At 42.3% G+C, this 25725-nt stretch overlaps 1 protein-coding gene across 2 annotated transcripts in view; it reads right to left on the bottom strand.

The window, feature by feature from the left end:
- Positions 1-900: 900 nt before the first annotated feature.
- The window catches only part of CYGB (cytoglobin), a 59644-nt gene continuing 34819 nt past the window's right edge, over positions 901-25725 (bottom strand). For both annotated transcript variants that reach the window (XM_048489740.1, XM_048489738.1), the window contains exon 4: positions 901-3446. In XM_048489740.1, the coding sequence (XP_048345697.1) occupies positions 3372-3446 (75 nt within the window). In that variant the 3' untranslated portion in view covers positions 901-3371. The remainder of the gene's footprint in view (positions 3447-25725) is intronic.

The raw sequence follows: 25725 nt of genomic DNA, 5'->3' as shown, positions 1-25725 counted from the left end.
GAAAATAAATCAGGTAGAGATGAATGGATTTCCAAATTCAAACTGGGAACAGAGCCTGTGTTATTCTGTATCCTTGTTCCCACACTTTGCACCAAAACCATGAAAGCCGTTGTTCTTGCATGGTAGACAAGTCAGAAGGCATGGATACCAGCACCTCCTTAAAATGGACTTCATTACTTCCCCTTTTAAAGCCACAATGCATCAGACAGGGGGTTGTTGTTGTGTGTGTGTGGGGGGGGGGGGGTTTGGTTCACCACCCATTTGAAGAGTCACCCTATACCTCTGCAGTCTCACATCTTCATTTCTTCAGTGCATTTCCTGGCTTGTATCAGTACCAAAGATATGAACAGCTTTGCTGGACCAGAATAACTCTTACTTTTATTTTTAGTATTCTTGTGGAACTCTAGCTAAATAAGTAGTAACCCCTTTTGTTGCCGTTGTGGTTTTCCAAACAATATTGTTGGTTGTTAAGAGACGCAAGGTAAATTTTGCAAAAGTTCCACTGCTAAATGAAACCAGCATTCCATGGAACTGCACAGCTATACGGCATATTCATCATAATCCCGTTATGTTGGGAGGAAAGTTTATTTCTCCAAGGGAAACAGCCGGAGGCCTAATTTCAAATATACTTTCTCTTGAATGGAATTTCCATTTCTATCTATTAAGAATCAGGGTTTGTGTGTGTGTGTGTGTGTGTGTGTGTGTGTGTGTGTGTGTGTGTGTGTGTGTGTGTGTTTTAATCTGAACACACTGATATGGAATTACACACACTGATAAACAATCACAAAGTGTAAGCATTCCCACCCTTGGGTCAGCTCATCCTGTACCTTGGGTTATCCTCTCTTATTAAATGATGTTGTATTGTATGGAGGCTCAACAAACACAAAATGGTAACACTTATAACAAGGAACAGATGTATAAAGATTAAAACAAAACCACAAGACAGCATATTGGCAGCATACACAGGTCATACAAATAATACAGAGGAAAATTACAGTAGGGACCAATCAGTACGTAGGATAGTAAACAAGAGGAATATAATACGATAAGGAGAACATTCACAAATCACTTGTCATAGCACCAAAAGCCTATTTTATAAAATACACGGTTAAATCATAAGTATTGATATTTATTATTTATACAGTGCCATTGTTGTGCATGGCTGTTCACAGACAACCCAAATGATGAACAACTTCTTGCCCCCCAAGGGACCCCACAGTTTAGAATAGGCTTGGAAGGAATGGATTTGAATTGGTAAGAGTCAGTAAAGAGCTACATCCTACTGTTTTCCATGCAGTCTGCTTCACAAGACCTAATACCTGCACCTCCTTCCACAGCTTTAAACCATCTTCCTCTGGCTTACAACAGGCAAGACATTCAGTGAATTTTTCTTCTGCTTTTATTCTTTCTTGACCGTTTCATTCTCATATGTAATAAAAATCACTTAAGTCAAAAGTATAAAGTTTAGCTTTTTGTGTATGGAAAATATAACAGTCAGAATTTTCCCACCATCACCCCCTCCCCCATTAAAAAAAAGAGTGAGAGACGGAAAGAGGCCAAGAGGGACTGTTATGAATTGAAATTTATAGGACTGAAAAGTTAAATACTGAAGTATTGCTTAAAAGGATAATTGGGTAGCATGTATGTCTCTCTCTTCCAAAAATATCATTTTCTTCTGCTTTCAAGTTAACAGCAAAGTACATTTGGTTTATGGCATATAATCATTGTTTAATTCTAGATATTTATCAAATCTCAGACCTTTTCATCGCCTGCCCCATCACATTAGTTTTGAATAAGGCTGTTTTTTTTAAAGTGTCCTGCTAATGCACATTTTTTTAGTTGAACATTTTTTTAAAGCAAATATTCTATTAAAATGGCATCCTACCGAGACTGTCTGCTGCCCTGCCTTTGATAGCAGTTTGATCTGCAGACACTGCCAGGTAGCAGTTTGATCTGCAGACATTGCCGGATGATAATGCCTGCCTTGGTGTCATGAAAAGCTTCCTCTGCCAAGATTATTGCAGCTTAAGCTTCTGAGAAAAGTCCAGGAACAGCCAGTCAGGGTTTTATTTCTGGCCAGGTAGCAACCCTACCTGCTGGAATTAATCAAAGATAAATACCAAATCTTTCCAAATATCATCTGAGCGAACGAATTAAAAGAAAACCAATTTAAAAGTTCATTGTACTGACAAAACCAAGTCTATCCTGATTTAGTACTGCCAACTCTGAAACCTGTAGTCCTGTGTCCAGTTAAGCCTGCATAAGTCTTACAGACTTGCAGTAAACTTTTATAACTGCGCATAGGATTGTCGTCTAAATGTGTAACAAAGAATAAAAGTCATTGCAGACTTACTTGTGAAGAAGCCCAATGTAATCAGTGGGCCTTAAGTCTGAAAGTCAAAATACATAGATTTAAAATAATGATTCCCCCTTCCCACCCCTGAACATATTTTAGGCATAATAACATATATGGAAATACATATATTGACATTCTTTCAATAGATTCATTTTGGTTTTTGATTACACTCCTTTTACATATTCAAACTTTGGCTAAACCTCCTTGAAAGACTCTCCGGTAGTCTCTTGACTCCTCAAGTTGGATCTTTAAGGGGAGGATACACTAGATAATATAAGACTCACGACAGAACAGTGAGAGTTGGAAACACTGTTTATATAATTCCAGAGAAACTCCAGTCTAGAGGAGTTCACATCAAAGAAAATCAGAAATGACAGACAAGACTTGAATTTGACCCATCATTAAGATTTCAGATCTAGGCTATGATGTACTATGATCAAGTGGATCCCAGAAGGAGATGGCTCTGAATGAATCATGCGGATACATTTTTGGACCTAGATCTTGCAAGCACTTATGCACATATCTCTAGTATTTTAAATAAAAGGTGGCCACAGAATTACTCAGAAGTGGTGTATGCACACAAAAGTACTTGCAGAGTTCTAGTATTAGAGCATTAAATTCTCATCTTAGTAAAAAAGATGGAAAAACTGAAATTTCAGCAGCACTCGATGGAATGGGCTCTGCAAGGCAGACAAAAATTGCAGTCTCCAGAGCTATAAACATGAATGAGTTGTTAACAGTCTTGATCTAGTTAATGTTTATTTTTCCCTCTGGGGAAATTAAAGACATTCCCTCCCCCCGTCACAGTGTACATGATTTAAATTTTGCCTGTCTTATACTTCAGGGAGAGTGCTTATGCACATCTGGTGTTCTATAGCTTTGCTGGCCTGAGCTATAGAAATCATAAAGCACTTCCACTCACTAATATGTACACAGGATAATTAAAGGAGACAGATGTAGTTCTCTTGGGTGTTATGATCCGGTGCCAGTTTATTCCTCACTGAGAAACAGCTTTTCAGGTCTGTGGGAGGGGCTCTGTCACTTGGCTGCTGCTCCGGCTGCTGCCGCCACTGCTGTCACCTGGGGGTTCCTGAAAAAGCAAAGGAAGCATCTTGCTAGTCCAGCTTGTTGTGTGGCATCTTGACTACTCAGGGAAGGAGATGAGATGTGGTCTTTCTGAAAATGAAGGTCTTTTTTACATGGTATGTAAGGGGTGGAGTTGTCTTATATCCATAGTTCCCAAATGATGTGCCAAGACAGACCTGCTCCCTATCATGAGAACTTTAGACATTAGAAGCCTCTAAGGTCTAGCATCCACAAATGAGGCTACAGACTGCAACTCTGTATGATCAGCTCTGGCCATTTCACTTTCTGATTGCCTCTGTAGGGGGGTGAGGAATTCTGCCATATCTCTGGTCCAGGTGTCATTGGATGATTCAGGCACTCCTGATACAGAGATGCAGCAGAATGATCTGCCCTTAGCAGAAGACGTCTCTCCTGCATTTTTTTTTTTGCATTTTCATTAGTCACTGTTGTGTGCTCACCACCTTCCCATCAGGAGGCGTGCTCAGAGCAGTGACTCGTGAGTGGTGGGATCCCTCAAGAGAGAGTAGTTTTTATTCTTGCATGCTCTAAAAATAAATAGTTTGATGTGTATGAAATAAGCACACCACTGATTTTAATTAATAAAGTAGCATGTTTGATCTGTCTAAAACATAGGTGTCAAACTTGCGGCCCTCCAGATGTTATGGACTATAGTTCCCAGCTGGCAGGGGATGATGGGAACTGTAGTCCATAACATCTGGAGGGCCGCAAGTTTGACACCTGTGGTCTAAAATATGGGAAGCACTGCCTTATGGTTTTTTAACTGGGAAATCATCAGAATTTCCTGCCACATACCATTTAAGCACAGTGAGCCACATGTTTATTTGTAATCTAAATACTGAATGGCTGGAATGGCATACCACACTGATTTTGAAGTTCCATAGTTTCTTAGAGTTCAGAACATCCACTTTCCCACAGCTCCAGACTTTTAACATGAATACTTTATTTCACTGTGTCTGCATAGCTCTTTTTGAATGTTGAAAGTGCTTCATGTACTTAACCTCTGTAATCCTTTTAACATCCCTGTAAACCAAGTCAATATTAATTATTCCCATTTGACAGAAAAAGGAGAGGGATTGTCAGTCTGAGAGACAATTGCTTAGCTAAGAATACTGAAGAGGTTTCAGAGACGGGCTTGAGATCTGAATGGTGACCTTCTCACTTCACACACGCAGTCACCACATTACACCAATTCTCTCTCTTTCTCTCTCTCCTTTGTTATGCCCTGGCTCCTAAAGATAATTTATGGTAGGTTTTCCAGTGAGACCAATGGACAGTGCTTGTGAGGCCATGCTGCACAAATGGGTCTGATAGGGTATTTACAGCATGGCCCTATGCAGAGTTACTCCACTGAATTCATCTGGAGTCACTCTGCATAGCAGCATAATATTACACTAGCACTAAAGCCTATTTTAAATTAAAATAAAATGGGCTCAAGAACGGGGACGGAGAGGGAGGGGGGACCCCCTCCCTTTTTCCTCCAGGAGAGCAGCCCATATTGTTTGGGGTGAGAAAGGCTCCTGGGGGAAGGTGGGCAGGGAAGGGAAGGGAAGGGATGGAATGTCTTGAGTCCTGCACACCCATTGGCTGTGGGTTCATGTTGGCCATTCCATCCCTTAGGGCGGCAATTAGGTACAAGGATATGCAACATTGGTTGTTCTGTTTTACAAGAGTTGTTTGGCTATGGAAGTTGTGAGTTAATCAGACTGGACTAGATTATGTGTTCATATATAAGAGCAGGCATTTATTAGGCTAATAACAACTAGAACCTTCTATCATTTACTATAGTGAAGATGTAGTGATTTTAGAATATAGGGAACTGATGGAAATTTTCCCAATGGCAGTGAAAATAATTAATTTATTGCTCAGAAAGGGAAATGGTCTCTTACAGTTTGAGCCTCAAAAGTATGACCCGCTTTATTCAGTGAGGCCTGTTTCCTCATGTACTATAGGTATGCACAGGACTGCAGCCTAGTAATACGTGGAGTCTAGTGATAATGAAGAAATCAAACAGATCTGAAGTCGAATGTAACAGCAACTTTGACCAGCAACTTTGACCAGTCCAGCCTCCAAGCAAGGCTGGACTCATCAGTGTTTGAATGGGATCTCAAATGGAATTTTATGATGGAAAACAGGCAACAAACAAACAGTAAATGTAACTTAAATCAGCAACTTAATACAGAGACAGCAGAATACGTTCTTCGAATTCTATTGCAAGGATGAATAGTGAGCCAAAATGTTCTAAATTAATTTAAATAGGAAACAAACATGTAAAAAGAATTATTTACATATAATATTTCTGGAGGCAGTTGCGCGAGGTGATCATATTCTTTTTTTCCTTTTGCTAAACTGCATATTTTTATATACCGGTACCTGCAAAATTTATCAACTATTATAAACGCTGGCCTTCACAAGTGCTGTTTAATCCCATAATTCAGTCAATTTAAATTAGCAAGATTAGTGCCCGTCTATCCAATGCTAATCTTGTATTGAATGGACAGGCTAATGTTACAGATTTGCCAATCAGGAAGAAAGGAATATTAATACTACAAGCACGAATATTTCTTTCTGGAATGGGAAGAAGGGGGGATTCATGAACCCACGGAGTCAATCAAGACTACAGGTTAGTAGTTTTATTATATTTAGAGACTCCGCAGTCCCCCAGGGGCTGTTGGCAAGAGTTTTGCACTAGGGGGAGAAATGGAATTTTCCATGCTCCATCTCTCTGTGAAATGAGAAGATTGATGGTATGTAGTTTCTGGTCATTAACCAGCTTTCCTCATGCAGGAGGACACAGCAGGAAATGTACTTCTCTCCCCCACCCCATCCCCCACATCCTCTTTCTACATGGCTCCCTTTTTGTCTCTAAAAAGAGCTGAGGCTGAAAACTGCTCTTGAATTTCAAGGACAGGTATGCGTGAGCTGCCTGCACCCACAATTCCCTTCCCAATTCTCTCCACTTGTGTAATTTGTTACCACCAAATTTAGTAGAATTAATCTTGGTCCAGGCTGATGTAGTTTCTGTTAAGCCCTTCTCAGATGAAGCATATCTCTGCGAGCAGATGAAGAAGAGACAGACAAAGCCCACTCACATTCCTGGTCTCCTATCATGACAGGAAATAGTTTTCTTTCTCTTGTTTCTATTCCTTTCTCTGAGGGGAAATCTGGAAAAGAAAAGCCAGGCAACATCCTCCTCTAGTGTAAACTATTAGAGCTCTGGTTGTACTGAAGAAGTGGAGCCTTTTTACAGCAGGTATGGATCTGGTCCAAAAATTTGGCTTCTCAGGTCTTGATCCAGAGATGGAGACATACAAAGGAGGGCCATGTCACGTGTAGTGCTATCAACTTCCAGGTGGGACCTGGAAATCTTCTGGTATTATAATTGATCTCCATACTTCAGAGATTAGTTTCCTCCCTCCCATTTTTGGTGCCAATGGTGCCAATAGTGAATGTGCTGCAAAAATCACATTATTTACATGACTACGTGGACATTTTACAATGAGTGTTGCCAGATCCTCCTAGACACTAGCAGGAGTTAGGAGGGGGCAGGGCCATATCCAGGAGATTTGAAGATGGAGCCTGGGGAGAACAGCAAACTCAGTGGGGTCTAATGCCATAGAACCCACCCACCCACCCCCGACCATCAATTTTCTGCATGGGAACTGATCTCTGTAATCTGAAGATGAACAGTAATTCCAGTGGATCCCCAGGTCCCACTTGGAGACTGGCATTCCTGTTGAATTGCAACAGAGGAAACAGAGGTTCTGAGGGGTTCTGTGCAGACATGGAAACAACCTGGGGTAGGGTTTATTCTAAACTTGTTTTCTGTACAGCAGACGTAGGCAGCACATTGCCGCCCCCAGAGCTCTTTGTAACCAAAACAAAATAGATAAGAGGGAAGGAGATATTAGAATGAACAGGAAAACACACAGATACACAGGGACAAAAGAAAATAAACAGAGACAGAAGGAAAGAAGAAGAAAACTTTGGAATTTGAGAAACTGAAAGAAAAACACAGACCAATAAAACTGGAGGTCTTTTTAAAATAATGGGATAGTTGGCCCCTGCACACATAATTATTTGGAGATGAACTCAAGTATTATTGACCACCCTGTCTGAAATAAGGCCTGGGAAATCATATTAGCAACCTCCCGTCCCATATATCTGACTGTTCTTCAATTTGTCTGGAGGCATTGAGCCTCTTGGCCTGCCTACTTTTGGAGCCTGAGATAGTGTCACCAGCAGAGACTGTGTTGAACTTGACCTTCTAGAAGTATAATCATGGAATCATGGGACAAGTGTTCTTCTGGAGAACTAATGTTTGGATGAAAGTCCATGGTTGTTATTCAGAGGCAGGCAAAGCACCTCTGTAGGTCTCTTGTCTTGAAAACCCTGTGGAATCTCCATGTTGGTTGAAGCTTGATGGCACTTTACACACATCCTACTGCTCCATTTAGTAGAGTGTCAAGGCAGCTCCTGAATCTGCAACTCAGAAAAGCTTTGGAAGGAGTGCAATTTTCCACAGTAGCAAGCACGTAGGTAAGGGGGGGTTCTCGGGTTCAACCCCCCATTACATGTCCAAAGCTCCGCCTCCCGTCTGTGGTTTTTTTGAAACCTTTTAGTGTTTTTTTGATTTGTGGCCTGCAGGGGGAACAGTTTTTAGGCTAGCAGCACCAAAATTGCAGGGATTTGTTGGGAGACTCTCCTGATGATACCACCCAGGTTTGGTGAGGTTTGGTTCAGGGGTGTCCAAAGTTATGGGCTCCCAAATAGGGTGCCCCATCCCCCATTGTTTCCAATGGGAGCTAATAGAAGATGGGGGCTACACATTTGAGGGTCCATAACTTTGGCCCCCATGAACCAAATCTCTCCAAACCTGGATGGTATTATCAGGAGAGTCTCCTACTGATACCAACCAAGTTTTGTGAAGTTTGGTCCAGGGGGTCCAAAGCTATGGACTCCCAAAGGGGATGCCCCATCCCCCATTGTTTCCAATAGGAGCTAATAGAAGATTGGGGCTACACTTTGAGGGTCCATAACTTTGGCCCCCATGAACCAAACTTCACCAAACCTGGGTGGTATCATCAGGAGGGTCTCCTAAAGATACCCTGAAATTTTGGTGCTGCTAGCTTAACAATTGCACCCCTGACAGCAGGCACCCCCAAATGTTCCCAGATTCTCCTTTTAAATCCACCCCTTTTGGCATGATTTAAAGGGAGAATCTGAGGTCCCCAGTTTAAACATTGAACGTGATGCTGTTTAAGGGTGGGGGATAATCTATCCCAAAATAGCATCACTTTAAATTTTGTTTTAACTGGGGACCCCAGATTCTCCCTTTAAGGTGGATTTAAAAGGAGAATTTGGGCTCCCTAGTTTAAACATTGAAAATTATGCTGTTTGGGGGTAGATTCCAGCATCACAGTGGCCGCCCATTGGGGGCCCCCCACAAAACTCAGATTTTGCACCGGGCTCCATTTTCCCTAGCTATGCCTCTGTTTGGAGGGGAGGGCAGAAGGGACTGCTGGCTGGGAGCCCAGCCGGGGGGAGGGGAGTCTGCTGCCCCTGGCCTTGGAGATCTGCTTTTATAAGCACTGAGGCTGGGGGAAGGGTTAATGGAGGCGTGGCCATGCCCTCAGGGGTGGGTGGGGGCATGGCCCCACCCCGAACCCCCCATAAAAAATCTATACCTACGTCCCTGCACAGTAGCAGAAGGAAGAGCCAAAGACTAGGATGCTTTCTTTGTGATGGATCTGGGACAGGGTGAAGTCTATCTAAGAGTGGGCCTGAGTCTCACAGCAAGACGGAAGAGCTGCTTCTGTCAGAGGAAGGCTCCTTGGGCTGGAGAAAGGCTTTAGACGTCTTTATATTCTTCTTTTCTCTGTTTCCTTTTTATATTTTTTCATATATTTTACTAATTAAAAATCCCACATGCCCAACAGCACTGAAACTTATTTCACAGTGCACATTTTGTTTTTGACACTGTAAAATATGTCTAGCCGCACATACAAACAAAACATGCCTTACTCAGTGTTTGGGAAGTAGTTGCTGTAGAAGATCAATGAGCACCCCCCCACACACATATATATCAATTTTCTGTTCTAAATCCCCCCCCCCAAAAAAACCCCCTGTTTTTCCTGGGAAGGGTTTTGTTACTTTAGTTTGTAATGCATATTTTGTCCTTAAGGTTCCACTGCTCCCTTCCATCTCTCCTGCCCACCACCACCCAGTTCTAAAATGTTCCATCCTGGCAAAATATTCAAATGAGCGTTGATGTACTGTATTTGCATGGTTTTGTTTAAATTTGGGTTTGGGAGTGCTATTTTTAACCACAAGCCCAAGGGCACTTGAACATGACATTCTCATGGCTGCTACAATCTCTTTATTATATACAATCTGTATTTTCACATTGTGTTTGTTTTTATTGTTCTAAAGTGGTCTGCATCTCCGAGATCAAGTAAAACATGTTTGCAAGCTAAAGGGGGATTAGATCATAAAAAGGGGTTCGTGATACATGGCAGAAAGACAGACATCTGGCATGCCTGAACCCAGATGGATCTGAACATCATTAGGACTGCAATGGTAAAAAAAACCTCTGGGTAAGGCAGCGGCAATGGTTCTGTCTTCTTTGGTAACAGCTCTCAAGTAGTCAGTCCTTATCAGACTACCACATAATTGTTCCGCACTTCCTCAAACTGCTACTAACTTGCAAAAGGCCATTCATTTTGATGAGTTGTATATATATGGGGGAAGGACATGTGTATCTCACAGTTTTCAAGAGGAGCACAGTGTCTCTTATCCCTGTCAATGAGGATAGGCCATTGGAGGTTTGGGGACATCACTTTTGGGAGAAATGTGCATGTGTTGAGGGGGACGACAAGTAGAATCACCATGGCAAGTTCTGCCCAGCCTAAAACTCTTATTGGAAGGTGGGCAGAGGTAAAATCTATTGTATAGGCTGCTCTCTGAACTTTCAAACCAACCTTGTCTTATCAGGGTTTCCACAATCATGTAGAGAGGTAGCTCCATGTGTAAATTTGTCCTATGCGCACATTCCAAGATATGCACCAAGAACAGAAGCAGTGTTTGTGCAGTTTTGCAACCTTCCCTCCATACATTCATTCTGCTTCAAATGTCAGGTGACACCTCAGTATCAGAGGTGTGTCTCCTCTCTGCCATAATGGCCTCAAATACAGCACTCTACTTTTCCCAGCAAGGAAGAACTCTGCAGCTTGGAGATCAGTTGTAATCCTGGGAGAATTCCAGTCCCCATTTGGAGGCTGGCAAGCTTATTGCACAACCAAGAACAAAGTCAAACCACTGCACTACTGGCTGCCAAAATGACCAGCTCTATATTATAGACTGTGCAATTTAATGCAAAGTGCAATGCAATAAATAGAAATCAAGCGTAATACAAAATTCCGCTTTGATATCCTACATCCATATATAAGTAAATCCCAGGCAGCTGACAGCCTCTATTACAAGGGACATATATGCAGCTTCGCATATAGGTGAACTAAGCACTCAGGCTCTGCCATCAAATCTCCAAGAATTTCCTGACCAGAGTTGGCAACCCTACACAACTGTGTGGCTTTCCATCATCCAGTGAAATGCAAAGCCCCCGAAGCTTGCTTAGCTTTTTAAAAAAAGTTGCTGTGACTTAACTGCATATAAGTAGTAGCACCTGTCCCTGAGGTGCATTTTCCCACCAAATGTCAGCATCTGCCAATAGGGAGCTTCTGCATGCAGTCATCTTTCTGTTGCCCCCCTGCTTTGTCTTGTATTTCCAAAACCTGCTTGATACAATTTTTCTGGAAATACTGTACTTAAAGCAGGTTTTGGATTCATGCGTATTTCTGCATTTGGCCATGTCTGGTGTCACATCTGGTGGCATTTCCCAGAATGCTTTTAGCCGCCTTGAAAAAATCAATAGTAAATGTATAATTATAGCATCATTACACTATGGGGGTAGACCTACTAACATTTTTCAAGGCAGCAAAAAGCATTTTGGCAGTGAGCAGGGGGGTAGCTAGGAAAAATTGAGCCCAGGGCAGAATTTGAGTTTTGCGCCCCACCCCCATGCAACCACCCACCCCAATAATGATCAAACAATAATTTTTTGCACCAGGTCATTTCAAAGGGGATTGGGAGGCGGGGCGGGGGGACTAGGAGAGCTGGGTCTGCCCATGGATCCTGTGATCCATGGGCAGAGCAGGCTGGGTGGGGGTGGGTGGGTGGGGGCTGGAGAGCTGGCACTGCCCAGAGCAGACCCAGGTGGGCTTTTGGGGTGGGGGAGGAGGGAGGGAAGGCTTCTGCCGGGCCGGGCCCTCTCCCCCACACCCTACTCACCTTTGGTGCTGTGGTGGTCTCAGGTAGCCTGGCAGGGCTGGGCCTCCTTCCCTCCTTGGCCTGGCCCCTCCCCAACAGACTGCTCCCTCAGCCAGTTCTGTCAGGAGTAGTCTGTTGGGGTGGGGTGGGGCTGAGGGGGGAGGGGGAGGGGTGTGGGCGATGATTTTGCGCCCCCCACGTGACTTAATTGGGGTGCGCCCAGGTCAAATGTCCCCGGATGTCCCTGTTGTAGCTTCGCCACTGGCAGTGAGACAGGGGAAATGGTGAGAACAAGGGTATAGCATGGACTCTGGAGCCTTTGCTGCTGCTGTAAATGCCTTTTTATTAACAGCAGCAGAGGGAACAAACAGGGAATCATCCCTCTATGGAAACAACCCGGGACACACTGCTTCTGCTTGCCTTGTAGGAGAGGGGACAACAAAGGGAAAGTGGAAAAAAGTGGACTTGTATACAGCCTGAGGGATCTCGAGGAAGACCATGTACAGAGGTAAAAATAGCACATTGCCACACTGAGCCCTTAGGCTGATTCCGCACGGGCAAACAAACAGAAGTGTATGACACAATAAAACCTGTTTTGGGAGGGGGACTTTGCGCAGGTTCCGACCCCAAAATGAGTCTGCCCCATTTTATTTTCCCTGTGTAGCTATGCATGTGTTGCAGGAAAAATTTTTTTTTTAAGGGCAGAGAAGCATCTCTGTGCAAAGCACAAAAGCAACCCGGACTATGTATTAATAATTTGCATATTTAGCAAAGGCTCACGGGTATGTTGTTGAAATGCTCACCATAACTTGAAAACATAGTCCAAGGCCTTGGAGATCAGGAACGTGGACCCATCCCCCTGCTTTTAATAGACCTGTTCCTGCCTTGGACTATCTTTTCAAGTTATTGTTGAAATACTCACCATAACTTGAAAAGATAGTTCAAGGCAAGACAGGGCCTGCTAAAAGCATCCATACAGGGCCATGTGCCTGGTCTCCAGAGAGGCCAGGGGGTGGGGTTAAGGGATGCCCATTTCACCTTTTGCAGGTAGGTGTGGCTTCATGGGCCACCTGCAGCAGGGGTGGGGTGCTTGTTTGGACTCTATTCGCCTCTGAGCTGCAGAATCATCAGTTTACCAGCAAAATGCTGCTTCTGAGTAGAATTTGATTGTGGGTACCTAATGTTGTGTAACTGAGCCTATAGCCGCATAAAGCTACATCAAGCAAACTTGTTGTTTAGTCCTGCTGATCCTAGCTGGATCCAAACCAGTGGGAATATTTTTTTTCATTCTACCACAGATTCCCTGGAGCAATCCTGTTTTCATCTATGCAAAAGTCAGAGCCAAAGTCATTTGGGAGAGCATTTGATGTTATTATTAATTTCTTTCTTCCTTGTGCTGCAAGTACTCACAGGATGTGGTAAAGACCCTAAGGATTGTGTATGAATATTAAGAACATTCACTGTAGGGCAATGCCTCTTCCCCTAGTTCACAGGGATCAGAGAAAAATGCAGGTTTCACTGGTTAGTTACTGATACTGCACATTTTTTTCTCCCCAAGATGTTTTTGTTGACTCATTCACTTGTTTTGGCTGCACAATCTGTTACTGTGCTTACAGAAGAAAAGTCTGGAGACTGATGGAAAAGAAGAAACCAAGTGATCATTTTTGAGTTACTTTTAGCTGATGAACTCCCTTTACCTCTGTAAAGCAGGGAGTGGGAAGAGGTTTCTGTTGTTTGAGAATGAAATGGAAAGGCTCATCTAAATCTAAATGTGGCAGGTATCACTGGAGATGTTTGTGAACTTGGAAGTTCATGAAGTCAGATTATCCCTCAGTAAAAACCACCTCTGTCCTGAACAAATGCTTTCAGCCTCAAGAATGTCATTTAAGAAAGGCAACAAAATGGCAGCGCATCTTACATTAGTGTTTTCCAGTTTGCCTCTTTGTATGTCCAAGCATTGGAAAACTAAAGGCAGAACCAGAGTCACCTCCCTATTTGCATATAAAGCAGGGGTTTTAATACTGAAAGGAGCATTGACTCACCCTCAGTTCCTCACCCAAGGCACTTTTCTCTCTTGCTGGTTCACTTTCAGCTTTATTTGTTTGGGAAAAGTATGTATTGCTTCTCTGGAGGTGACTCACACGATAAAAACAAATGCAATAGAATCTTTAAAAAAGAAACCCTGAAACTGTTCAGAAACTTCAGATGGTATGGAACGTTGCTGCTAGATTACTGACCAGTTAATGCTGACATGATCATATACCATGTTTCCCTGAAAATAAGACAGTGTCTTATATTAATTTTTGCTCCCAAAGATGCGCTATGTCTTATTTTCAGGGGATGTCTTATTTTTCCGCTCCACAGCTGCATGCTCTAGTGTTCTGTTCGACGGGCATGCTTCCAAACAAAAACTTTGCTACGTCTTACTTTCGGGGGATGCTTTATATTTAGCACTTCAGCAAAACCTCTACTACGTCTTATTTTCAGGGGATGTCTTATTTTCGGGGAAACAGGGTAGTACCTATGCTTTGGTAACTTCATTGGTTATTTGTTTTTTCCTGGGCATACTTCAAGGTACTGGTTTTTACCTTTAAAGCCCTTCATGACCTGGAACGTGTGTATCTGATGGATCCTCTCCCCCTCCCCCTGCTTACGATCCCATGTGCCAACTAATGTTGTAAGGCTCCTAAATTCTGACATCTACTTCTGTTTGAGAGATCTGTTCAGCTACAGCCTGGACATGCTCATTTTTGGTGGTTGTGCCCACACTTTTGAACAGCCAGCCAGAAGTGTTACAGAAGACCCCTACACTCTTTTCTGTCCATTAAAAGCACAAAGCAGAATTATTTTGATGTACCCTTAGCAAAAATCACTAAAATCTCTTGCAGGTGTTATTGTCAGTGTTGCACTTTCTATATATTTTAATGCATGTGTTTTCTGCTGTGTTTTTAATTGTTTTATCTGTGTGTATTTATATTTTATAAGGTGCCCTAGGCATTGTGGGAAAGTATTTTAAGTATGTAAAGAAATTTTACATAAATAGAGGAAATAGAATGACGACAAAACCTATAGCAGGTACGGGTATTTTCTGGTTCCTTATGTTAGGGAACACAAATGCCATCCAGAAGACTGTAGATATGAGTCAACACACAACTGATTCCTACTTCTTGAGCACACTATTATGTTTATCTTCATACCACAAAGATCCCTGTGGTGCTAAAGTTTGAATTAAACATAAATTGTTTGCTTGCCCATCTGTTACCACTTGCAGAATCCATCTCTTAAGTTTAAGCCCTTTATTTAATTTTTCGTAGTGTTTCGAGAGCCAGCGTAGTGTAGTGGTTAAGAGCAGGTGGATTCTAATCTGGAGAACTGGGTTTGATTCCCCATTCCCCCACCTGAGTGGCAGAAGCTTATCTGGTGAACCAGATGTGTTTCTGCACTCCTACATTCCTGCTGGGTGACCTTGAGCTAGTCACAGTTCTTCGGAACACTCTCAGCCCCACCTACCTCACAAGGTGGCTATTGTGGGGAGAGGAAGGGAAAGGAGTTTGTAAGCCACCTTGTGTCTCCTTACAGGAGAGAAAGGTGAGGTATAAATCTAAACTCTTCTTCTTACTCTAGAAATAGCAAGGGACACCACTGAGGGTCAGAGTTAACAGATCCCCCCCCCCCCTTTAATTATTTTCAGTTGAGGTGCTGATACATAATCAGGCAAAACCGATAGTGGTTGCCATGACTTGTCTGGTATGGCTGGGAGGTGCAGGGGCTAATTTTGGAATCACAAAATTAGATTGCAGCATTATTCAAGGATTTCTATGAGCATTTTTTGGTGCCTTCAAGTCACAGCTGACTTTTGGTGACCCCTCAGGGTATTCAGAGGCCGTTTGCCATTGCCAGCCTCTGCATCATGTCCCTGGTAGTCCTCAGAGGTTGCCCGTCAAAATACTAACCCGGGTTGACTTTGCTTAGCTTCTGAAATCTGATGGGACTATCCAGGCATAATTAGGGTTAGGTGAAGCCTCTGGGCTATATACTCAGGGGCTTGACCCCCATCCTTGAGATCTGAACCATTATTATTGTTTTAAACGATATCTCTTTTTTCTCACCGAGATATGAGGAAAACCACACCGTATTCTAGCTTTCCATTTTTATGTCCCACACATTCAAATATATTGGGATAAACAACACATTTTATTTCATTAGCATTTTTCAAGTGGACATAACTTTAATTCAAGCTCAGTAAAATAATGTGATTGGGCCTTTCCTATTTTGCATTGATATATGATCCCTCATCTCTCCCCAGGTGCCTCTAGGTGTGTTTCACCCACATATTTTTATCCCACATGTTGACTGTCTTTTTGCATTTGGGCATTTCTCTAACCTCCTAGCTACAACATTAATTTTTTTATCTGAAAATGCAGGTATTATTCTTCTCTCCTACCCTGCTAGCTTCTATATATTATTGTTGAGACACCATAATAGCATCACCCAGGTGTGAACCCCAGTTGGCTGAGATTAGGGCTGATTTTGCACAGTAAAAACGCCCCATGCTATATCCGGGACAACAATTGCCACGGTGATCTTTACCCTGCTGTTGACTTCACACTGCTCCCCGGCTCTCCTCCACTTGTATCGCGAGATCTTCAGAAATGTCTTCTAGGCATGAGCAGGCAACGTCTGTTTCCCACGTTCTGATTGGCTGAATCTCCCCCCCCCTACTCCCCCCACATACTTTCACCAATTTAGCACAAAACAGGCGCTGGGAATCGGTGCCCTTGCCCCTCCCCCCCCCCGGTCTAAAATCCTTGCATGTGTGAGGGAATCATGGTACTCCAACCCCAACCCCCATCAAAACTCCTAGGGCCGTGGTGGCAAACCTATGGCACTCCAGATGTTCATGGACTACAATTCCCATCAGGCCCTGCCAATTAGCCATGCTGGCAGGGGCTGATGGGAATTGTAGTTCATGAACATCTGGAGTGCCATAGGTCGCCACCACTGTCCTAGGGTGTGCAAGGAAATCGCTGCCCTCCTGCTCGGAGGGCCTTCACACAGCGCTTTTCTACAAGATTTCTCAAGGTTTTTGCAAAGTTTTGAAAGATTTCTCCTCCTTATTTTACTGCAAGGGGGGGGGGGGAGGCAACCATTCATTGGAGGGGTGGGCCAGAGTGGCAAGGCAGGAAAAATGGCCTCGTTCTGCTGCTGAGGAGTTTTCAAGGCAGCGGAAGCCACTGGAGCAACAGAGGGGCATACTAAAAGGTCCTCAACCTTTGCGGTTCTGGAAAGTCCCGTAGCAAAGCCACTGCTGTGGGGCATACTGGGGCAACAGCGTGGCAGACAAGCTGCAGCGCCGGGTGCTGTGGGGAACTCCCCATTGCACCAGGGCATTCCTTGTGCAACAACAGGGCATTCTTAATGTGCAAAATCAGCTTAATCAGCTTAGGTAACCAAACCATGGCAGCAAATAAACTTGCAACTGCGCAGCAAATATTCTTAAAACCGTGAAATATAATAAGATAATTTTAAGGAGCCATTTTGGCCTCTTTTGCTGTGAAAATGCTTACAAATAAAAATTCAGCATATTCTAACTTCTGCTTACTTAAAGAAATATAATACTAAAGGAAGACTAGATGTGATTTCTGTGTCAATGGCTACCATTTCAAAGTTTCTTCCCTGTTTCAGCAATTCTTGCTCTTCACTGGGTATAGATGTGAAAAGGTAAGAAGCTACTATGATCAGCTGCAATAGCTGAAATTCATTATAGGCTTCACCAGCCCTGAGCTACTGCTAACAATGAAGAAGTTCCATTGGTCCTCATTAAATGAACAGGCTAACACTTAGAGGGAATTCTACAGAAAAGCTGCACTAAAGCATTCTGAAGAGGTATCCATTGGCCAGACACAAAAGCAGGTGCCATGAGCAGAAATCTCTCAGCTAAATGAATAATATTTTGGAAAACTACATCAATACATAAAGCCCTACGAACTGGCTTTTTCCATTTTGATGGCCAAACGAAGACTTATGGATGACGATTCTTTCATGGAAAGAAAATGAACAATGAACTTTCTAAGATGGCTGTCAGCATTCCAGGTTTTAAAAACTAAATAGTTGCATAGTTATTTATTAATTAAACATTTGACAGTGTCAACCGAAGCAGAGGTTTACCTTTCTGAATCCACTGAAGTCAGTAATGCTCCTTGGTATGGCAAAGTATGCTATCTAATAGCACTGTTAATTTGAAGAAATTAATTTCTCCAAACATATCCATTTCCTCAGCTAAATAGGCTAGCCCTCATTTTATATTTCAGGAAAAATGACTGTGATGGTTTTCTGCATTATTTGAATTTATCTAAAAATGTTTGGAACCCTGTCTTCTCAGAGATAATATGGCCATGGATTCATACTGGTTGATCAGTAGAATGTCCAGCTCTGCTTATCAGTAAAGAAAAATTATAATTAGAATCTGCTTCCAATTTTCAGCAATAAGGAATGTAAAGTATCTTGCACAGTTCATGCTCTGTAGTTAATAACCACGAGTCTGTTCCAAGCTTTTTTAAAAAACACAGTGTATTATTGTCACAAGCACAGCTAGAGCTGCCAGACCTTTTGCATCCTAGTTTTCAAATTATATTAAGGGTGCAATCCTACACATACTTTTTTGGAATTAATAAAGGGGCTTCACGTGATACATTTCCTCCTTTAAAACTATCCTGCCTTTTGAGCCTCTTCTTTTCATCCTGCAGTTTGTTCTTGAACTTTCCAAGTGCTATTAATTGTTCTCCCTAATTGATACCAATTGATCAGCTTTGCAATAGCTAGTGAACCAACATCTTGCAAGAGCTTCACAGGTTAATATGAACTAAATAAGATTTAAGAAGTAATGAACTACAAACTGGAATAGTTACATGGGAATTAAACAAATGTCCACAAATATTTGGTAAATTTTATCATTTTGCCAGTCAAGTTTCAAATGACAACTTCGAACATATGTTCGGATTGTGGAAAAGGTACTTGAATGTGGGAAGCATGTTGGCATTCCGTGGTGGTTTTGGTTTTGCTAGGCTTCAAACAAGCCTATTCATCAACTGCTAACATATATTAATATCATGAGATCTGAGGCTGGATGGGAGCAGAAGCAGAGCGAGGGGAAACTGTGCCCGGGGCGCACGTGCACCCTGCTCCCCTGCTGTGGCATTGCCCTCGCCCACCCCACAACGCCCTCTCGACAGCCTGGCCACACCTCTGTTCTGCATGGGGCATCATGCCCTTCTGCCCCATGGGCACTACACCACTGGATGGGAGACAAACCAGGAAAGCACCTTGTTGGTTGTAGCATAAAAGTATTGTAAGTTAATAAATAATAAATCTCTAATTCTTCATCTCTAATTCTGAATAATGTCAAATTGGACCCAAGTGATTTTTAGGCTACTTTGAAGGGAACCCTGAGCTCTTTCAAAGCTTGTTCATCAACGAGAATAACAGCTGAATGACAGCTGACCTACTGTTTTCAGTCCTTCAGTGCAATTAAAATCCACATGAGACTGCTGGGTACTCTCTGAAGTACTATGAGAGATAGCAGTGGTGTAACTAGGCAAACTGGAGCCCTGGGCAAAACCTGAGTTTGATGCCCCCCCCAGGCGCATGCCCGGTGCAACGCGCACACCCCAGTCCCCTTGTAGCTACGCCCAGTGGCATATCTAGGCAAATTGGAGTTTGGTGCCCCCCCATGGGCAGCCGCCCTCCCCCACTGTGACCAAGCAATGATTTTTTCCACCAGGTCGTTTCAAAGTCACCATCACATTATAGAACATGCCCTAGCTCACAAATCTGAACACAGCAATAGGCCATGCCACACAGCAGAAATAATTTTTTGAAAACATTTTCAAAATGCTTTCAAAATGTTTTATTACTGCTATGAAAACATTTTATGGTGTTGTATCCAGTCTCCCTAATTGGGGGAAACAGCATCACTTTCAATGTTATTTAAACTGGGAACCCCAGATTCTCCCTTTAAGGTGGATTTAAAAGGAGAATCTGGGCTCCCTAGTTTAAACAAGTGATGCTGGAATCCACCCTCCACTTTATTTCAGATGCTGCACTTGGATAAAGTGGAGGAAATATATAGATAGTATTGGGCAACGGCTGAAAAATATTTGAGCATTCAAAGCATATTAGGAAAATATTTAATATAAACATTTGCAAATGATAAATTAAGGAGAATGTTGAAGGGTGTTTTCTGAACTCCAAAAGTGCTGTAATTTGTTTGAGTAATTGCAGCCCATGCTTCTTGGGCAATGCAATTTGTTCAAGTCAAAGTGTGTTAGATTCAAGTCAGCAGAACTATGCAAAGCATTAGGCTGTGTAAACATGATGTGATGCAACCTACGACATATCTTATAGGCACAAGGAAACAGAAGAGATAAGTGAAATCTGGTTTCCAAGAATTTTCATTTTTAAATGTGTGTAGCTTTTGATGTCAGAAAAAAAATGAGAGGGAGGAAAGGGGGACTGGGATGTAGATATTAGACCTGTACAAAACATGGAGCAGCTGTCTTTCTGGGTGTATTGAGGAGAAACCACAACTGGAGTCAAAATCCATGCTTCCCTTCTACTCTTTGACATTATTATTTTTTATTTTGCTCTTTCTTAAATTATTTGTTGTTCAGTTTGATCTTTGTCTCCTCTTGATATATTCAAGTTACACTCCTATTAAAGACAGCAGATTGGGCAGGGCAGGAAAAAGAAGATTTTTGGCACAACTAGCTTTGTTTTTTGACAACGTAGGATTCTCTGATAGGCATGCTTGTGTACATACACATGTTTCATCTTTAGCAGTTTGCCATTTTGCTTTTGGAGTTGACACCCGAGGGATGTCAACTGCACGCATCTGGATTCTATTAGTAATGTTGAATGTTTTCAAAATAATAATAGCAATAAACCAAGCATTACCAAATTTTTATAATGTGCTTGTGAAGTTCTGGAACTCTCTAAAGCAATTTGGCCAGGAATGTGAAAACTCAAAGTGTTGAGTATAAAATAATCTTAAAGCCTTTCAGTTATTTTTGTCTGATGCCTCTCCTTAGTTCTGATATCAGAGCCTAAAGAGCCAAAACCTGAAATTCAATTTGAAGTTGCAGAAAAATTCCTTAACCCTGCAGTCTCTCCCATTATCAGGCACCAATAACAGAGGTGGCACCTGAAAACTTTTTGGCTACATCCCTCTTCTTGGCCAGTCGGTTATAGTGAATTTTCAGATAGTCTTTAGATCTTTATCTCAGCCAGGTAGAAGCTGTGAGAATAGGATGAGATAGATGTATGGGTCTTTGCTATGCAATCAGCACCCCCACTTCTCCTGGAATAGTGCCAGTTCTGCTGGAAAGAGCCACATGATTGGATCCATCATATATGATTGGTTCATTTGTTTGCAGGTAAACTGTTCCCACATAGCTGGGAGAATGGCAAAAGAGCACCCAAGTGCTTGATATGCCTGGCGTCAGGGAACTCTGCAGAAAAGTCACAGAATTCTTCTGGAGATATTCATTACTTCCTTTTACAAAAGGAAGGACATGTCAACAAAAGGACATGTCAACAGCTTTCAAAGTGATGGATGAGAGATCCTTCAGAGGTCAAAATAAGCTCCGTGTGAACATTCAAGGAACTTTCAGTTGACTTCAAAAGTCCTTGATGTTATACTGCCCCAATACCTCCTACCCCTGATGTCACTTAAGATGAAAGTATAACGGATTTTCAATCTATTGTTTTCTTGGAAACATCTCAACATTGAAAATAAATGGTCTGTGAGAAGTTCAAAACCACATTGGGATCCCCAATGGTTTTAAGACCCCCTAATGATTTGGTCTCAGATCCTCAGAACTTGTCTTAATTCACTGTGGACTCTGGAATTTTTTAACACAGCCATTTAACACAGCGCTGACTTTTTAAAACTGGTGGCTTGAGACACCCCCACCCCAGTACTATGGGTTGGATCTAGTGTGGTATATTTTAATTTCTTGACTCCCCTCTGCCCCCCAGCAGCCCCAAATGCCCCCTGAAATCCTTGTACCCACAGGGACACCGCACGGGACCCAACCTGATATCTTTTAAAACTGAAGTCCACTACTAGTGAGCAGAGGTGCTCAATATTAAGGAGTGGAGCTTGGAATTGAACTTCAGCGCCATTCATTCTTCCTTCTAAGTGACCATAACAATTGCAATGGGAGCCATTCCTGGCTCAGTACTCTTTTTGTTATGGCTGCTTCTCAGCTGACCCCAAAAAATGTCACAAGAAAGGTGAGATTCTATTTTCCATTTTTTTCTTAATACTTTGAAGTAAGAGACAGGTGCCTTTGAACATTCAAATATTATGGCTTATAGGCCTACGTGAATATATCTGATCCTTTTCGAAGCCATGCGTTAAGGTGTCATTACAGCATCATGTGGCATCACTTCCTATAAATTAGCAGTCCACCATATGAAGAAGTAGTTCCTTTCATCTCCATTACCTATCCATTTTATTCAGCTGGTAGAAACACAGTAAGGGTTTGAAATGTGTACGTCCAATAGGGAGCAGTAGGGGTGAGTACATGAGGGGGAAAAATCAAATGACTTGCTTATTCACTCACATCTACTGTTTGTTAACCCTCAGGGCCATATCAACACAGATTTTGGCCTAGGGCAAAGGGTTGCTGCCTACCAAGTCTAGCCTTCAGGCAGCCTTGCTCACTGGCTACCACATTCAGCCATTAGCCTGCTGTTGTCTTAGTCTAAGTCTACCCCACCATCCTTTCACATTTCCTTAAAAGCCAAACCACCTGGCCAACCACTTACAATAATGTATCAGCCACCTCTTCTTAAAACTTTCTTTGACTCTGCAAATTCCCTCACAAAATTCTGGGCAACATCTGGGAAAGCTTTTGCTGTCCCTACCCACTTGGAGGCTACAAAAGCCCCTTTTAGTGTCAACCTAGCATGGTCGTCCAGATTGGTCTTCTCCCAGCTATGAATTATTGGAGTGTGGCAGCAACTGAGTAGAGAGATTGCCAGTGGTTAGCAGCAGAAGGAGACCAACAGCAGAGCTGAACACAGAGGAGTACCCCATCACATTTAGTCAGATGTAGACATTCTCTCTTCTGTGTTTCTGTGGGCAGTAGTGGAAGAGGGGGATAATACGGCTCTGTGCTAGCCTTTATGTATGAGAGAGTACATTTGCATATGTTTGTATATAAAGAGAGGGAACAGTTGTCAAAAATATTCTTATCTGAGACAATGTTTAATTCTGAGAAAATACACATAAGATTGTGCTAAATATGTGCACACATACTTGATGGTTTCAGTGTTCCACTTCTATAATAGCAGGCATTTCCTATCTTATTGGGCCTAAGCTGTACTCCTTATTTGATGTAATTGTGCAATGATGTTATATGTGTGACTTGATCTATAGCCTGTGGCTTGGCTTACTTTTTTGAGTTATCTGCTCTGAGTTCTTGCCATAAATCCTCTACCTGTTCTTCAGCTTACAGATTCTCAGTCTCAGTTTTTCCCACCTGTAAGGTGGACAAATGTTGTAAAAGAATATCATCTTCTAAAATTAGTGTGCTGTATATGTGACCCATTTACACCATTAACACTGCAGCTGTGTGGCACACATTCTTTGCCTCACTGTTGAGGCAGAGGAGCTGTCCAACAGGGCACAGAACAGGTCCCATGACACAATTGCTAAAATGGAAGGGGAGCTGTCCAGCTAGCCAGCAAGAGGCAAGGTAAGAAACTGTGAAAAAGAGGCGTTATCCAGAAAGATCCAGGCAACCACTGGAGGGATTCATAGGTGGAATTTTGTGTGAAGGAGCTCCAATATGTATTCTAAAGTGGTACAGGTCAAAAAGAGATTAATAATTGGCTGTTCATGAGGTGTAAGTCTTAGTTTCTGATCCTTGTGCATTTTAACTTCATAATATCTTAAGGACTGGAAATGTAATTAAAAACAGGCAGCAGTCTTACCTAAAAAGTACTAGTAAACCTTAATCATGCTGGAGGCTGCACGTTGCCTATCCCTGTTTGAACTAAGAGTGTCCAAATGTCTCAGAAACTGAAAAACCAACCCCTTCCACTGGAGGGTAAAGTCAATGAAAGTACTAATAACTTAAGTTATGTATTTCTGGTTGTTTGCCTCACAGCATTCCCAGACAGTATTAATTCATTCATCACAGCCTTACATACTGTTTAGGACTGGTGCAAACACCCTATTCTGGTGAAATTTCCTAGAATGTTTTCTGAAAGTTAGCCTTTCAATGGCCTTGTCAGAGTTTAAATTATAAAGCTGTTTTCTTCATTTTCTCCTTCTAGAAGATCACCATTATGTCAAACTACTCCCCCCCCCCAAAAAAAACCATTTTCTATCAGACCCTCATACTACCCAGTGTCTGCTGTAGGGCAATCAGTTTGCAATCAGGACATTAGATATAAACTTTTCAGTGGCTGAAGAAGACAAGGGAACTGTGGCTTCTCCCACCCTGCCTTCTTTCCCAGCTCAGCTATCTTCCCCTTTGTCAAACCACTGGCAATGAGCAGGACAGCTGATGAAGGAAAGGGCCAGGCCATAGTGCTGGGGAGGGAATGGGCAGAAGCAATCCTGGCTGCATTCTCTCCAGTTTTACTCGGAGATTGAAAGACCAGTGTCTTGTCTCTGGCTTAGTTTGCTAAATTGCCAAGTATCAGCTCTCATGTTGCATAGTGGGTTCCAGTACCAGTTCCTAAGGTTGAAATTATAAAACCAACACTTAGTTGGGTTACATAAATCAGATGTTAAAGAGCCTCTTTAAAAAATCTGATTTGATAAAAAAGTTGTTTAAAATCTCAAAATCTCTTAAAATCTTTAAAATCTCAAAATCCAAATCTCAAAATTGCACATATGTACACACAGAGTACTGTTATAGGCTCATGGGCATGGGGCCTATTTTGTCCTCCACTATGTGCTTCACATAGGTGGGTTCTGCATGGGCCAAAAACAGTGGTGTGAAAATGGTGTAAAATGGTTTAAAATGGTGTAAAAGAGCATGTGCCAAAAACACACTGCTGTGCTCTGCATGAGTGGAAATCCCATCATAATTTTCCAGATTCAAGTTGTTGGTGCCATATCTCTACTGTTTCAGAAGTTCTAGTTTTGCTTCTTTATTTCCGCCCTATTTTCCCAAACCTGTCTAATTGTCATGATTTATTCTACTAACATAATTTGCGTTTTCTGAATGCTCAGTTCAACCAATTATTTATTTCATCAGGGAATCCTAGAGAATCTTAGACCCCTTAAAACCAGACTCCTTTAATGCCACTATGTGCCGCTTACGGTATAAGCATAGAATACAGTTGCTTGTGTCATCATACAAAATGGTGGTGGTGATGGTGTAAAAACTAGGAATGATGGGACTCCAAGGAGATCTATAATGTTATCTCCAGATTCCAGCTATCTTGGAACAACTGTGGTCAGCAAGAATACTCTAAACTTCTGTTAGTTGACGGACTGGGGAAGCTTCATGTTTACAAGTGCTGCATGTCAGCCTACAGCTGTAAGGTCGGCAGGACCCAGGTCATTTGGTGTTTTTAGCAAACAAAAGCCAGTGCAAGAGTAAAAATCTCCACACACTCAGCTGCTCTGTGAGAAGGACATTCTGCCAAACATTTGTCCTGTTATTGTTTGCACTGCTGCCAGAGATATGGCAAATAAAAGGCATTCATTCCTTACTATTCTATCTTCCCAGATCAAAATAAAAAGCATTTTGAAAAGAATATTTGGTAATTTTCAGGGTTAGAATATGAACAGAAGTTCACGTTCCTGTTCTCAGGTGAACATAAAGCTGAGTAGGAGAGTGTGTCTGCCAGATATGTGACTTCATTGACAAACCTGTTATCAAAATATTGGATTATTCAGAGCATGCAAGCAAATT

The sequence above is a fragment of the Sphaerodactylus townsendi genome, linkage group LG03 (genome assembly GCF_021028975.2).
Source record: "Sphaerodactylus townsendi isolate TG3544 linkage group LG03, MPM_Stown_v2.3, whole genome shotgun sequence".
NCBI lineage: Eukaryota > Metazoa > Chordata > Lepidosauria > Squamata > Sphaerodactylidae > Sphaerodactylus > Sphaerodactylus townsendi.
The sequence above is the reverse complement of the archived record's forward strand: the minus strand, read 5'-3'. Positions and strand labels throughout refer to the sequence as shown.